The sequence below is a fragment of the Equus asinus genome, chromosome 16 (assembly GCF_041296235.1).
Source record: "Equus asinus isolate D_3611 breed Donkey chromosome 16, EquAss-T2T_v2, whole genome shotgun sequence".
Classification (NCBI taxonomy): domain Eukaryota; kingdom Metazoa; phylum Chordata; class Mammalia; order Perissodactyla; family Equidae; genus Equus; species Equus asinus.
This window is the reverse complement of record NC_091805.1, coordinates 2,221,218-2,237,359: the sequence shown is the minus strand read 5'-3', so window position 1 is coordinate 2,237,359 and position 16,142 is coordinate 2,221,218. Positions and strand designations below refer to the sequence as shown.

At 36.8% G+C, this 16,142-nt stretch overlaps 1 protein-coding gene across 35 annotated transcripts in view; it reads right to left on the bottom strand.

The window, feature by feature from the left end:
- Positions 1–16,142, bottom strand: part of ATG4C (autophagy related 4C cysteine peptidase) — a 155,855-nt gene that overhangs the window by 130,683 nt on the left and 9,030 nt on the right. For 12 of the 35 annotated variants that reach the window (XM_070486431.1, XM_070486415.1, XM_044748913.2 and 9 more), the window contains exon 2: positions 1,825–1,968. The exons of 14 other annotated variants lie outside the window; for them this stretch is intronic. In XM_070486431.1, the coding sequence (XP_070342532.1) occupies positions 1,825–1,900 (76 nt within the window). In that variant the 5' untranslated portion in view covers positions 1,901–1,968. Of the gene's footprint in view, positions 1–1,824; positions 1,969–2,358; positions 2,602–2,742; positions 2,822–4,508; positions 4,593–16,142 lie in introns of those variants that run through there. 9 more of the 35 variants (XM_070486440.1, XM_070486433.1, XM_070486437.1 and 6 more) reach the window with 4 other exon arrangements.

Genomic DNA, 16,142 nt, shown 5'->3' with positions numbered 1-16,142 from the left:
AAAAGATGCTTAACAGCATTATTCATCAAGGAAATGAGAATCAAACTCACAGTGAGATACTTCACACCCACTAGAATGGTTCTAATAAAAAAGATGTACAAGGGCCGGCTTGGTGAAGTAGTGGTTAAGTTTGCAGGCTCCGCTTCAGCGGCCCAGGGTTCATGTGTTCACATCCTGGGCAGGGACCTGAATACAGCTCATCAAGTCATGCTGTGGCTGCATCCCACATACGAAATAGAGGAAGACTGGCACAGTTGTTAGCTGAGGGACAAGCTTCCTCAAGCAAAAAAAGGAGGATTGGCAACAGACGTTAGCTCAGGGCCAATCTTCCTCACCAAAAAAAGAGATAGACAATAACAAGTACTGGTGAGGATGAGGAGAAATTAAAACCTTCACAACATTGCTGGTGGGAATGTAAAATGGTGCAGCCACTTTGGCAAACAGTCTGGCAGTTCCTAAAAAAGTTAAACTTAGAGTTAACATATGTTCCAGCAATTCTACTCCTAGGTATATGCCCAAGAAAAATGAAAACATACGTGCACACAAAAACTTGTACACAATGTTCACAGCAGCACTATTCATATTAGCCAAAAAGTGGAAACAATCCAAATGCCCAACAACTGATGAAAGGGTAAAGAAAATGTGGTAGCCCCACATAATGGAATATTATTCAGCCACACAAGGGAGTGAAATACTGTTACATGCTGCAGCACGGTTAAACTCTGAAAACACTATGCTAAGTGAAAGGAGCCCGACACAAAAGGCGATGAGTTGCATGATTCCATTTACACAAAATTTCCATAACAGGCAAACCCACAGAGACAGACAGCAGACGGGTGGTTCCCAGGGACTGGAGAGAATCGAGGAGGAATACAGAGTAGCTGCTAATGGGCACAGGGTTACTTTTTGGGGTGATAAAAATGTTCTGGAATTAGATAGTGATGATAGTTGTACAAGCCTGTAAATATACTAAAAACCACTAAATCCTACATTTTAAAAGGGTGGATTTTTTTTAATATTATTCCTTTTTAAATTGCGGTAACATTAGTTTAGAAGAAAAGGGTAGATTTTATAGTACAGGAATTATATCTCAATTTTTTAAAAAATCAATGTGCATAATTTTCAAAATGTAATGTCATGTTATTATCAAGTTATAACTGTCTAAATAGAGAGGGGGCATGACTTCCAGTAAACTAGGAGCCAATCGTGTTTCATCTGAATTTACATTATCAAGCGGTTTTACTAAATTTTATCATTCTTTTTTTATGGATATGAACTTCTTCCTGTTGAAAGTGGTTCTGCTGAGTATTTCACCATCTTTGAAGACTTCATCTCCAATTTGTTTCTAGACTGAAGCGGGCTTCAAAGCACCATATGATCCTTATTGGATCTATTTGCAAACCAAGAGCAACTAGGTTAAAAACAAGGGTCTGACGGTACTCCTAGGAGAGTCATAGGTATGGGTGCATGAACTTTATACTGCCAGCTTTGTGCGTTCAGGGTCTGTTTTGCTTGCTTCCTGGTTTATACATGAGGTTGTCTGAAATTGAGTCTGAAAAACTGAGGTATTATCAACACCTTAATAAATTCTATCTGTTTTGGATTGTTGAAAGCAAAAAAAAGGACCACATAGTACACCTGAGTTTCTCGGCAATGTTTATGATGATATTGGGCTCTTTCTTCAGAAGATATTACCTGCATTCCTTACAGAAATATTTCATTCAAAGAGAACCTCAAGCAATTGTCAGTGACTTAGTAAGGGAGATGAGATATGTCTTCAAATATTTCTTTGAATTTATACAATTTTTGAATCATGATACTTACTATATTTCATGTTGTTCCAAGCAGATATAAATTTTGTTTTTAGCTTGTCAACTTCATCTGTTCCTGTGGCTTCCATATTCAAATTCTAAAGAAAAAGCCATCACTTGTTTGCATTCTTCTGTAGAGTTTAATCTTTTGTACTGACTTAAAGAAAAACATTAAAGAAAAATAATTAATGAGTTCATATTACATGATGTAATACCTGCTAAAGTTACTTAAGTAATTAAATACAATTTGAACCAGAAATGAGCAAACCAATTTCTCATTTTACAAAACAGAATATAATATATTCTATAAATATGTTAATTACAAAAAACATTTAATACCAAATATAAAATGATAAAAATTATCATAAAAAAAACAAACAACAATCCCACCCCAGGTATTCGCAATTAAGAACACCACATTAACTTAGTGACACAGCTCAGTTTTGTGCCTGTGAGACTACCCAAGATTCGTTTTATTTGTAATTAGAGAAGGTGACTTGAAGTCTTATAAAAAATGACTATCTTCAGAATAAAGGCTTCCACTTACACTGATTAAGTAACTGCTTTCATTTAAGCCTAAGTGTTTTATTTTTTAAATTAAGGCATTTCCGGGGCTGGCCCCATAGCCGAGTGGTTAAGTTCACATGCTCCGCTTTGTCAGCCCAGGGTTTCGCAGGTTCGGATGCTGGACGCAGACCTAGCATCGTTCATCAAGCCATGCTGCGGCAGCATCTCACATACCGCAACTAGAAGGACCCACAACTAAAATATACAACAATGTACTGGGGGGCTTTAGGGAGAAGAAGGAAAAATAAAAAATAAAACATAAGAAAAAAATTAAGGCATTTCCGACATTTCCTTTCTATCTCAACGCTGCAGCATGTTTTAAAAACAGAATGGCTGAAATTTACAACAGAAAATGTCTTCTTACTTTAAAATAAGAGTAAATGTAGCTCATAAGTGTTTGTTTTGTAATTGTCTTGAGGGAAAATTGAGATGTGTGATATAATCTGAAAGAGGAACAAATTGTAACTGAAAATGCTTGAGATAATTTTTCAATAATTCATAGACAGTTTACTTTTCAATAAAAGAATGCTACACAGAACATTACCCTTCTAGGGTTATAAATATCTACTCAAAAGTATTGATACAAGGGCCGGCCCCGTGGCCGAGTGGTTAAGTTCACGCGCTCCGCTTCGGTGGCCCAGGGTTTCGCCAGTTCAGATCCTGGGCGTGGACATGGCACCGCTCATCAGGCCATGCTGAGGAGGCATCCCACATGTCACAACTAGAAGGACTCACAACTGAAAATACACAACTATGTACCGGGGGGCTTTGGGGATAAAAAGGAAAAATAAAATCTTTAAAAAAGTATTGATACATTCATTTCTCTAACAACGGACATTACTTTTTATACGTATTAAAGGCTACTAATTACACACTATAATAGAGGCAGGAAAAAGCATGGTCCATAAAAGAATTTAAAAAGCCAGTGTGACTACAGCAGAGAAAGTCCAAAAAAGTGGCATGAGATATGGCTATAAGTTTAGACAGGGATGTGTAGACGATGTTAAGAATTTTGTTCTTTATCCTAGAAGTAACTTGTTTCAAATCGGTCTATCACAATCAGATTCTGGGGATTTGTTTGTTTAACTCCAACAGCAGCACAGAGAATAGAGTGAAAAGGGACAAGAGCAGATGGTGAGAGTTTACTACTGTTGTACGGGACTAGGAGAGAAAGGATAACAGCTTGGACTAAAGACGTGGAGATGGACAGAAACGGACACATGAGGAAACATGTCACAAATTCAACAAGTCTTGGTGATAAAATGGATGTAGAAGGTGAGAAAGAGGGATATGTCAAAGATACACCCAGGATCCTGGCTTGTGAAGCTAAATAGATGGTGCCAATCATTGAAACAGCGAAGACTGGAAGAAGGGCAGGTTAGAGGCAAATGACCACGAATTTGATTTGGGCAGAATCTGAGATGCCTCTGAGAGACACAGTAAAGATCATTCATTTATCTAACCATTCGAAAAACTCTTGCCAGACACTGCTATAGGCAATGCAGACACAGCTACAAACAAAAGCAGTTAAATACTTGCTCGCCTGGAGCTTATGTTCTAGGCAGACTTACAGAGGCCAACTAGTCAGCTGGATACACAGATCTGGACCTCAAAGGTGAGGTCTGGGCTAGAGCTATTAATTTGAGAACTGCTGATGTACAAATGAAAATTAGAGCTCCAAACATGTTCCTCAAGGACTCTGTCTCGCTCATGTTTGCACCTCCAGCCTAGAGGATGACATTCAAGGACCTTCATGAAATTACAGCTGCCCACTTATTCAGCTTCCTCTCTTGCCGCTCCCTCCCATGCACCATATACTGAAGTCCTTTTTAATATCAATATTAAAGCTTCCTAAAGTTGACATGGTATCTGGTGCCTCAGTGCCTTTGCAGGTACTGTTCCCTTTACCTACAACATCTTCCTGCTCACCCTCACTTTTTAACTACCTTATTATCATGAGTCTCTAAGACCCAGCTTAAGTTTCACCTCCTTTGCTAAGATTGCTAAGTTGTCCACCCTCCTCCAGACCTCAAACTGAGACAGATGCCTCTCGTCTTAGCTCTCATAGGATCCTATGTCTTCCTCTATCACAGCACTCATCATACTGTATCGTAATTACTGGTTTCTTACCTGTCTCTTACAGCAGAAGTAAACTTTCTGAGTGTCCTTAAATTCTGCTTGGCACGCGATTGGTTCTCAAAATGTGTTTATTAACTGAATAAGTAAATTGACAAATTAATGAAATACAGGTATAACACTAATAGCACTTTTACCAGCTTTAATGAGAATTTTTTTTAATTGACAACTAGAATAAAGGAAAGAAAAATTTTCCTCCAGAAAACTGCATAATTTAACAAAATCTGAAAAAGCAAGAAGGAGAAAGGTTTATAAAATGTGTGAATTATATACAATACATCCACATGATGGGTTTGTGAAAATGGAAGAATGCAGAATCTAAAACTTTATGTATCATATGACACTGGCTGGGGAGGCAGGAGGGGAGGGTAAAAGAAGTAGACCAAAATATTGACAATAGTTTCCCTGGATATAAAATTGTGTGTGGTTATTTTTATGTCACAGTTGTCCACCTTTTCCAAACCTTATAAAAAGAATGTAATTTTTAGAATTTAAAAAGTTTATTTTTAAAAAACCACAAACCATGAATCTTCTAAATTCAAAATGTTTAAAATGAGAAAATGTACATGCATCTATTTGCCTCCTAAGTCAGAAAGAAAGTAGGCCACAGGGAAGACTTTGGCTCAAACAGTTCTGAACACCAGCTACCAGGAACATTCTAGACAATCCTTAGCAAGAGTGTGAAAATCAAGATGCCTTAAAGTGGGTGGGAAAAAATGAAGACAAAGTGAGACATTTTGTATGGGGAAAGCCTGTATATTGAATAATAATAGATAAACAAACAAACAACAATTATAAAATTCTGTGATAGAGACAGAAATTAATGAGACAAACACTCTAACCTCAAGGAACTTAAAGTAAAATAAATTATTAAATTGTTCTTTTATTATTTTTACTCAAAACTTCCACCTGTTACAGACTATTTACTCAGGATAACTTTACCCTCAAACTTGAAACATGATATGTTTTGGACCTTAACTATTCTATAGGAATATTTTTATTGTCATTGTCATATAGAGTAGATACGAACAATAAAATTATTATCATAAGGTCAAACTAGTTAAGCTGTTGCTACTTTAATAATTGAGTATAGTTACTTGACATATAATTAAAATTGAATTCCAATCTTCTATAAAGACAGAAACCCTCTTTATTTCTACAACAAAAATTTAAATGGCTGTTTCTAAAAATCCTAATTTTAGAGCAGAGATGATTTTGAAAAGTGATCCCTTGAACCACGTTTGAAAGTATTATAAATCAAAACACTTTAAAAAGGAATAACCAAAAACTCCTAATGAGGAGAAGATTTACCTTACTGCATATTAAAACACATTATAAAACTACACTAATTAAAGTCTAGTAATCCTTAAATTTATTACTCTTATTAGCAAAGGATGACACTGAATAAAACATAATAAGGAGTACAGAAATAAATCCAAGCATATTTGAGAATTTAGTACCTGATATGAGAGATATTTCACATCCATGAGAAAGATGACTCTTTTAACAAATAGTGCTAGAATAATAAGCTAGCCAGTTTAAAAAATAAAGCTACCTCACATATCATGAATTCTAGACGAATCAAGAGTTAAACAGAAACACACAGCATGTGTGCACATAACCCAAAGAAGTACTGATTAAAATATTTTTAACAATCTTGTAAAAAAAGGCCTTTCTAAGCATGGTATGCAAAACTAGAAAACAGAAAGGAAAATGTAATTACATAAAAATGAAAACCTCTACATAGGAAGAGTAAAAAGAGTATTAACAAGGTCAAGTTATAATTCATCAACTAGGAAAAACATTCAATATCTATTATATAGACAGAATGATAACATCCTTAATACACAAAAGAACTCCTATAAATCAATAAAGAAAAAAACCACCCAAATGGAAAAAAGACAGGCATTCAAAAAGAAAAAGAACAATAAACATACGAAAGTATTTTCAACCTTACTAGATCAAAGTAATCCACATTAAAGGAATTTCATTTTTTAAATCATCACAAGAGTTGAAATTGGCAAGCCTGAGGAAAAAAGCATTTTACATAATTATTCTTCAAAAAAACTCCTTGAGGGCAGAGAATGTGTCTCGTTCACTACCATATCCTCACATGTAGCATACCAGAGTCCTAACAAGACACAAATATCTGCTAATGAATAAATTATGGTACATACATATTATAATGATAGAGATCTATATTTACCACCATAAAAAGATACCCAGGAGCATCAAAATATGTGAGGAAAAACTGGTAAAACCGCAAGGAGAAATAGATGAATCCACTCTTATAGTTGGAGACTTTAACATCCCTCTATCAGAAATGGACAGATCCAGCAGGCAGACAATCAGTAAAGACACAGTTGAACTCAACAGCACCATCAATCAACTGGATATAATAGACATCTATAGGCTACTTCACCCAACAACAGCAGATTACACATTCTTTTCAAGTCCACATGGAATGTTCAAAGACAGACCACGTTCTGGGCCATAACACACCCCTTAACAAATTTAAAAGAACAGAAATCATACAGGGGCTGGCCTCATGGCCGAGCGGTTAAGTTTGTGTGCTCCACTTCAGCAGCCCAGGGTTTCGCCAGTTTGGATCCTGGGTGTGGACATGGCGCTGATCATCAAGCCATGTTGAGGGGGCATCCCACACAGCACAGACAGAAGGACCTACAACTAGAATATACAACTATGTACTGGGGGGCTCTGGGGAGAAGAAGAAGAAGAAGTAGAAAAAAAAAGAATAAAGATTGGCAACAGATGTTAGCTCAGGTGCCAATCTTTAAAAAAAAAAGAAAAAGAAAAGAAATCATACAATGTTTGCTCTCACCACAATGGAATTCAACTAGAAATCAATAATAAAAAGATAGCTGGAAAATTCCAAAATACTTGGAGATAAACAACATATCTCTAAATAACAGGACAAAGAAAAAAATCTCACAAGAAATTTTAAAGTATTTTGAACTAAGGAAAATTAAAATATAACATCAAAACTGTGGAATACAACAAAGCCAGTGCTTGCAAGGAAATTTATAGCATTGAATGTATACAGTGGAAAAAAAAGAAAGACCTAAAATCAATAATCTAAAGTTCCACCTCAGGAAACTAGAAAAAGAAGAGCAAATTAAATCTAAAGTAAGCCAAAAAAAAAAAAAAAAGTAATAATAAAAATTAGGGCAGAAAGAAAGAAATCAATGGAGAACAATCAACAAAACTAAAAGTCACTTCTTTGAAAAGATCAAAAAAAATCTATAAGCCTCCAGCCAGGCTAACTAAGAAAAAAGAGAGAAGACACAATTTACCAATATCAGAAATGATAGAGGGGACATCACTACAGGTCCCATGGACGTTAAAAGGACAATAAAGGAATACTATGAACAACTCTATACTCACAAATTTATCTGACAACCTAGATGAATTGAACCAATAATTAATAACCTTCCAAAGCAGATAGCACCAAGCCCAGATGGCTTTCACTGGTGAAGTCTACCAAATATTTAAAGAAAAGATTATACCAACTCTCTACAATGTCATCCAGAAGACAGCAGCAAAGCGAATACTTCCTAACTCATTGTATGAGGCTAGCTTTACCCTAATACCAAACCAGAGAAAGACATTACAGGAAAAGGAAACTACTGACCCGTATCTCTCATAAACATACATGCAAAAATACTCAACAAAATATTAGCAAATCGAATTCAACAATGTATATAAAGAATTATATACCACAACCGAGTGGGATTTATCCCAGATATGCAAGGCTGGCTCAACATTAGAAAATAAATTAATGTAATCTATCATATCAAAATGCTAAAGAAGAAAAATTACATGATCATATCAATAGATGCAGAAAAGCATTTAACAAAATCCAACACCCATTCATTGTAAAATCTCTGAGCAAACTAAGAACAGAGGGAAACCACCTCAATTTGATTAAAAAAATCTTTAATGGGGCCAGCCCCATGGCCAAGTGGTTGATTTTGCACACTCTTCTTCGGTGGCACAGGGTTTCACCAGCTTGGATCCTGGGCGCGGACATGGCACCGCTCATCAGGCCATGCTGAGGCGGCATCCCACATGCCACAACTAGAAGGACCCACAACTAAAAACACACAACTATGTACCAAGGGGCTTTGGGGAGAAAAAGGAAAAATAAAATCTTTAAATAAAAAAATCTTCAAAAACTCTACAGCTAACATCATACTTAATGTTGAAAAACTAGAAGCTTTCCCCAACTAAGATCAAGAACAAGGCATGAATGTCCTCTCTTGCCACTGTTTTTCAACATTGTACATGAAGTCCTAGATAATGCAATAAGACAAGAAAAGGAAATAAAAGGTATATAGATTGGGAAAAAATAAAATTGTCTGTCTTCACAAATGATATGATTATCTATGGAAGAACCAACAAACAAATGCATAGAACTAATAGGTGATTACAGCAAGGTTGTAGGATACCAGGTTAATGTACAAAAGTCAATCACTTTCCTATATACCAGCAATGAACAAGTGGGAATTGAAATTAAAAACACATTTCCAGGAGGTGACATCAGTATCATGGCAGAGTGAGCTCTTCCCTTAGACTCTCTCCCTTAAGATACAACAAAAAGGACATTCAGAACCAACAGAGGACATTCACACAACAGAAAAGACATCTGAGAGACCCACGCAGCTGTATGTCTGAAGGCGGAGGTGCTGGATGCCCTAGGAGGAAGTGGAAGGAGGTAAGGGGATCTCCTCTCCCTTCCTGCAGAAACCCAGGGTATGAGACCACATGCAGCTCTGAGAAAAGAGGGGGGAGGGTCGGAGCTCCACAAGAACACCTTCTCTCTCCAAGTTCCCTCACAGCCTGAAGGAAAGACCCACACAGAGGTGGCTAAACAGGTATCTTCATCAAGCCAGCATCCCAGGAGAGCAGATACTGAGGGCAGAGTGAGAACGCCCCAAGCATCATGCACGTAAAAGGAAGTGCCCCTCCCCCTGCCCAGTGCTCCAGCTCAGTCAGTCAGCGAGAGCTCCCATGCATACGTTAGAAAAGCAGCAGCTGTGAGCAAGCATGCCGGAAATCACAGAAGGACCCTGTCAGAACAGATTCTAAGGACAGGCACAGACACCAGAGATTGCAGTGGGCTGAAAATATACAGCTCCTGACTCCCTCCCACAGTGGCAGCAGGTAGACTGCAACCAAATACCATCACTATGCAAAGGCACAAACCCACACCATCAACGTATGAAGAAATATATTAATACTCCAGACCAGAAGGAAAATGACACACCCAGAAATCAATCTTAAAGGCACAGAAATTTACAATCTAAATGACAGAGAATTCAAAATCCATCATAACAAAACCTAATCAGTTAAAAGAAAATACAGATAGACAGTTCAATGAAATCAGGAACAAAATTAACGAACAGAGGGAATTCTTCACAAAAGGGATTTAAACTATAAAGAAAAACCAATGAGAAATGTTGGAGATGAAAAACACAATGAGTGAGATAAAGAAAAATCTAGACTCCGTAACAACAGAGCTGACATTACGGAGGACAGACTCAGCAGTGTGGAGGACAGGAGTATAGAAATGTTTGGGATGGAGGAGAAGAGACAACCAAGAATAGAAGGAAATAAAGAAATTCTCCAAGAAATACCTACTTAATTAGGAAATGCAACATAAAAAATGATAGGTATTTCAGAAGAAGAATGGAGCAAAAAGCTTGTTAGAAGAATTAATAGCCGAGAACTTCCCAAACCTGGGGAAGGAGCTGGAAGCACAAGTAAAAGAAGATAACAGAACTCCTAATTATATCAATGTAAAAACACCTTCTCCAAGGCATATAGAAGTAAAACTGGCAAAAGTTAATGACAAAGAAAAAATACTAAGAGCAGCAAGGCAGAAGAAAATAACCTACAAAGGAACCCCTATGGGGGCGTTTAGCAGATTTCTCAGCAGAAACCTTCCAAGCTAGGAGAAAGAGGAATGATATATTCAAAACTCTGAAAGACAAGCATTTTCAGGCAAGAATACTCTACCCAGTGAAAATATCCTTCAGAGATGATGGAGAAATAAGAACTTTCCCAGATAAACGAAAGCTGAGGGAGCTCACTGCCACAAGACCTCCACTAAAAGAAATGTTCGAGAAGGCCCTCACACCTGAAAAAAAGAGTTTACAAAGCCTTGAGCAAGGAGATAAACAGGCAGACAAGATCAGAAAATTGCAGCTCTCTATCAGAACAGGTGAGCAAACAATTATAACATTAAAGATAAAAGGAAGGAAAATATCAAAAATAAACATAATCTTGTCATTTTAACCAGAAACTCACAACACAAGACAGAATAAGTTGTGACAACAGTAACTTAGAGGGGAAGAGAAAGGGATGGAATTGGCTTAGACTAAGGAAATAAGAGGCTATCAGAGGGGCCAGCCCATTGCCGAGTGGCTAAGCTCACTTCGGCAGCCCAGGGTTTCACAGGTTCAGATCCTGGGTGCAGACCTAGCGCTGCTCATCAAGCCATGCTGAGGTGTCGTCCCACATATCAGAACTAGAAGGACCTACAACTAGAATACACAACTATGTACTGGGAGCTTTGGGGAGAAGAAGAAAAAGAAAAGATTGGCAACAGATTTTACCTCAGGGCCAATCTAAAGAAAAAAAGAGGCTATCAGAAAATGGACTATCTCATCTACAAGATTTTTTACACAAACCTCACGGTAACAACTAAACAAATAGTCAGAACAGGGACACAAATGACAAATAAGGAGAAAACTGAGAAAACCATCATAGAGAACTACCAAACTGAATTGGTAGTCTGAAATGTATGGGACAAGAAACAAGGGAAATACAGAACAACTGGGAAACGAATGATAAAGTGGCAGCATTAAGCCCTCATATATCAAAAATCACTCTAAATGTAAATGGATTGAATTCTCCAATCAAAAGACACAGAGTGGAGGGATAATTTAAAAAACAAGACCCAATAATATGCTTCCTCCAGGAAACACATCTCAGCTCCAATGACAAACATAGGCTCAGAGTGAAGGGAAGGAAGACAATACTCCAAGCTAAGGGTGAACAAGAGAAAGCAGGTGTTACCATACTTATATCAGACAGAGTAGACTTCAAGGTAAAACAGGCAATGAGAGACAAAGAGGGGCAGTATATAATGATAAAAGGGACACTCCACCAAGAAGACATAACACTTACAAATATTTATGCACCCAACACAGGAGCAGCAAAGTACATAAACTATTAACAAACCTAAAAGGAGATATTAACAACAACACAATAATAGTAGGGGACCTCAACACCCCACTTACATCAATGGATAGCTCATCCAGACAGAAAGTCATCAAGGCAATAGTGGATTTAAGTGAAAAACCAGGCCAGATGGACTTTATAAATACATATGGACTTTATAGATACATATTGAACCAGGAACGCAGGGATGGTTCAACATCCACAAACCAATCAATGTGATACATTACATTAACAAAATGAGGGATAAAAACCACATGATCATCTCAATAGATACAGAGAAAGCATGTGACAAGACCCAACATCCATTTATGATAAAAACTCTCAATAAAATGTGTATAGAAGGAAAGTACCTCAACATAATAAAGACCATGTATGACAAACCCACAGCCAACATCATACTCAATGGGGAAAAACTGAAAGCCAGGAAAGAGACAAGGGTGCCCACTCTCACAACTCCTATTCAATATAGTCCTGGAGGTTTTGGCCAGAGCAATTAGGCAAGAAAAAGAAATAAAAGGAATCCAAATAGGCAATGAAGAAGTGAAACTCACTGTTTGCAGATGACATGATTTTATACACAGAAAACCCTGAAGAATCCATTGGAAAACCACCAGAAATAATCAACAACCACAGCAAAGTTCCAGTGTACAAAATCAACTTACAAAAATCATTTGCATTTCTATACTCTAATGACGAACTAACAGAAAGAGAACTCAAGAATACAATCCCACTTATAATCGCAACAAAAAGAATAAAATACCTAGGAATAAATTTAACCAAGGAGGCTAAAGACCAATACAATGAAAACTATAAGACATTACTGAAAGAAAATGATGATGACATAAAGAAATGAAACAATATTCCATGCACGTGGATTAATAAAGTTTATTAATTACAAAAAAAATAGCTATCCAGGGCATAGAGTGAGAAAAAAAGAGAACAGCATGAATACAATGTATGCATCTATACACCTACATATTATGTACATATATACATATGCCCCTACACACATATACAATACATGCATAAAAGAATGCCTAGAAGTCCATAATGTTAAAAGTGGAAATCTCTAAGTGATGAAATGTCATTTTTACTTTCTTTTTTCTACTTCTCTTTATTATTTAAATGGTTTATTTACACAGAGCCTGTTTTAAAATAACACAATCATTCAAAAATAAATGGCTCAAATGAAAAATTTAATACATAAAATTACAAATGTGCCCACGTTATGTTAAATGCTAACGAAACAGTTCAAACTGCTCAACTAGGAAATTTACAGAGAAGACATTCTATTATAAAATTCCTCAACAGCCTATAAGCAAGATCAAAACACTGAGACAACATGCTTTTTCCTTTTGAAGATACACAACTTGATTCTTGTGGTTCTTAAAGACATCAGATTCAGCTATTTAGTCATGGAGAAAACTTAACTTTCTCAAAGTAATTCCCCAGAGCAGGGGAATTTTATAGCTAAATAAAGTGACTTGGCGAATATCTCTTGTTAACTCATAATTTTTGTCTCTCCTTAAAATAAATGTGGTGAGATTCGGAAAGAGGAAAAAGAATAAATTAATACTTGAGTCCCTTCAATCTACTAAAATATTTTCTTTATATTTGTGTGAAATAAGCCAAGGAAAGACAAGACAAACAGCACTTTTAGTTTAACTACAAATGAGCAAAAGACACAAATGGAGAAAACCACAATGAACTTTAGGAGTAGTAGTCTCATCACAAGATTCTAAATTATCCTCACCCACAAATTCCCTTTCCAAAAGCTTTCCTGATTTTTTAAAAAATAAAAAGCAAATTAGGGGCCGGCCCCGTGGCCGGGTGGTTAAGTTCGCATGCTGCGCTTCAGCGGCCCAGCGTTTCTCCAGTTTGGATGCTGGGTGCGGACATGGCACCACTCACCAAGCCATGCTGAGGCGGCATCCTGCATGCCACAACTAGAAGGACCCACAATTAAAAATACACAACTATGTACCAGGGGGCTTTGGGAGAAAAAGGAAAAATAAAATCTTTGAAAAAAAATTAAAATTCATTTGTCTATCAAGTATAAAGTGAAGTGATGATTTACCAACTATCCAGTATATTTCAACCTCCTCTGGTACCTAAAATACCTAGTTTGACTGCCCCAATGATCAAACTGATACTCTGAAATTCTTACTTATTTTACATAGTCTTGTCAGAGCACTGGTCTGGAAAACCATCAAAATAGCATTCTTCACAATTTCCAAACGCTTTTTAGAAGGGATTTATGGTTTCTAAAAACTTTAAAGAAATTCGTAACTCCTTTTTCAAGTAGATTTTCTTTACTAATGCATACTACAACAAATCTTACCATCCACCATTTCAGTATTTCTGTTCACAGTTTACAATCTGACAAACCCACTTTTAATTGAAAGATAATAGCATTAAAGAGGAGAAAACTCTATTTTATCTCAGTAAACACAGATAAAGCTACCAGATGAGGTTTATTCCTAACTTTATTATTAATGACGCAAAAAGCAGAGTGAAGACTAAGCAGAGTTCTTTTGGAAGGCAGGGCTACGACATCTGACATGAAAATCACCGATGGAGACCCAGATGTCATTTTTAGAGAGTCACTTTTCTAACCATAACCACATTAAGACAGTCGATAAATTATAAACTGATAAATGTAAAGGGTAATCAAATCAATGTCCTTGAAGGGCAGAGGAAAGTAACCAGCCTCTCCCATACGGCAACAGACAGAATATTTTATCCACTGAGGATTTAAAGCCAACTAAAAGCTCCTGACAGACAAACTTTAGGGACTGATTCCACAGAATCTCTCTCAGTCACACAGCACAACCGATAAAAACACTGCAGACTTCCGGGGTTTGTATATGCTTGGGCACCTTCCCCAAATGGTTTTCTGCAGCAAGATGAAATACAGCTATTGATTTCAAATTTTTGATATGCTTTTAGCTATACCATCAAGTAAAGTGAACTGTGAGTTTTTCATCTACTGTAACCTTCTCTACCTGGTTGCATTTTTAGTAACAAATACCAATCCTTTGTCTGACCTTGAGTGTCTCTCCATACATTGGTCTGTCATCTCTGCTCTCTTATTTCTTCTCTGCATCTCAGTTCTTTGTTTACAGAAACATCAATTATTGTATCCATTTCTATTCCCTCTCTTTTCCTATATTTGCAAATCTTCTATCATCATGCACGTTGTGAACTCAGAGTCTAAAAGTGTTCAGTTTGTAAACCCAGCATGCTATTAAAAAAAAAAAAAGTGGCAAATATGAATAAAGGGAGAGAACTGGTAACATTTATTTGGATTGTCCCCTTTCAGAGCTAACTAAGGCAAAGTGGATGGCGGTAAAAGATAAAGACCAAAAGAATGAGAAAAGGAACAGCAACATAATACAGGCAGGAGACACATATCTAGAAACTGGCTTTTAAAAAAGGAATAGAGAGCTGATAGCAAAAACACTAATGCCATTTTGCCTCAAGGATACATCTTACAAGCATTCTTAAGACTCCTCAGGATCACATCCTCCAGTTAAAAACAATAAATCAATGCACACCTACTTTACAATGATGACGTAAATAAAATGTACTGCTTAAAGCATTCTCCTCTTAATTCTAAAAAGTAAAACATGTGGAACAAACTAAGTACTGAGCAGACATCCATTCACCCTCACACATGACTTGCATCAACTTCCTAGAGAAAAAAATCTCCACTTGGGCAGCACTGAGCACAACATGTTCACAGACTGTAAAGACGTCATCATAACCAACCTAAATGGCACAAGAGGAGTTTAAATTACCTCAATCATTTACTTAAAGACCTCAATAAGAATCAGTGATATCTGGGCTGTCTCAGGCACTTCTTGATCTTATCTCTAAGAAGAACGGAATATTTACTATAGTCTGATAAATGAACTTTAATTATGTCAGGAACTTAGTAACCTCTGATGAGTCCAAGGCACGTGTGACTGTTTGTAGCCACCATACTTTAAAACGCAACTTTGTGAGCTGCAAAATTATGCAGTCTACATATAAGAAGTAACATACTGGGTCAAATCATTTAATCAACAAAATAAACTTAACCTCTACAAGAACTGAAGGATGTCAGAATCTCAGGATTGAAAGGGAACTTACAAAGCATCTCCTAAGTAGAAGGTAGTAATTAGCAACGTTTCTTGACCACTTTCTCACACAATACACTCCAATCTATCAGTAATCTCTGCTAACCTTCAGCGCTTGGGGAGGAGCAGTGAAAGAAAATGCGTGAACTTAAAAGATCGAAAGAAATATCACTCCCATCCCCAGCAGTCTTATCTGCTCTCTCGTTCAGACTCACTAATCGGGTTCAAACATCCGTACAGC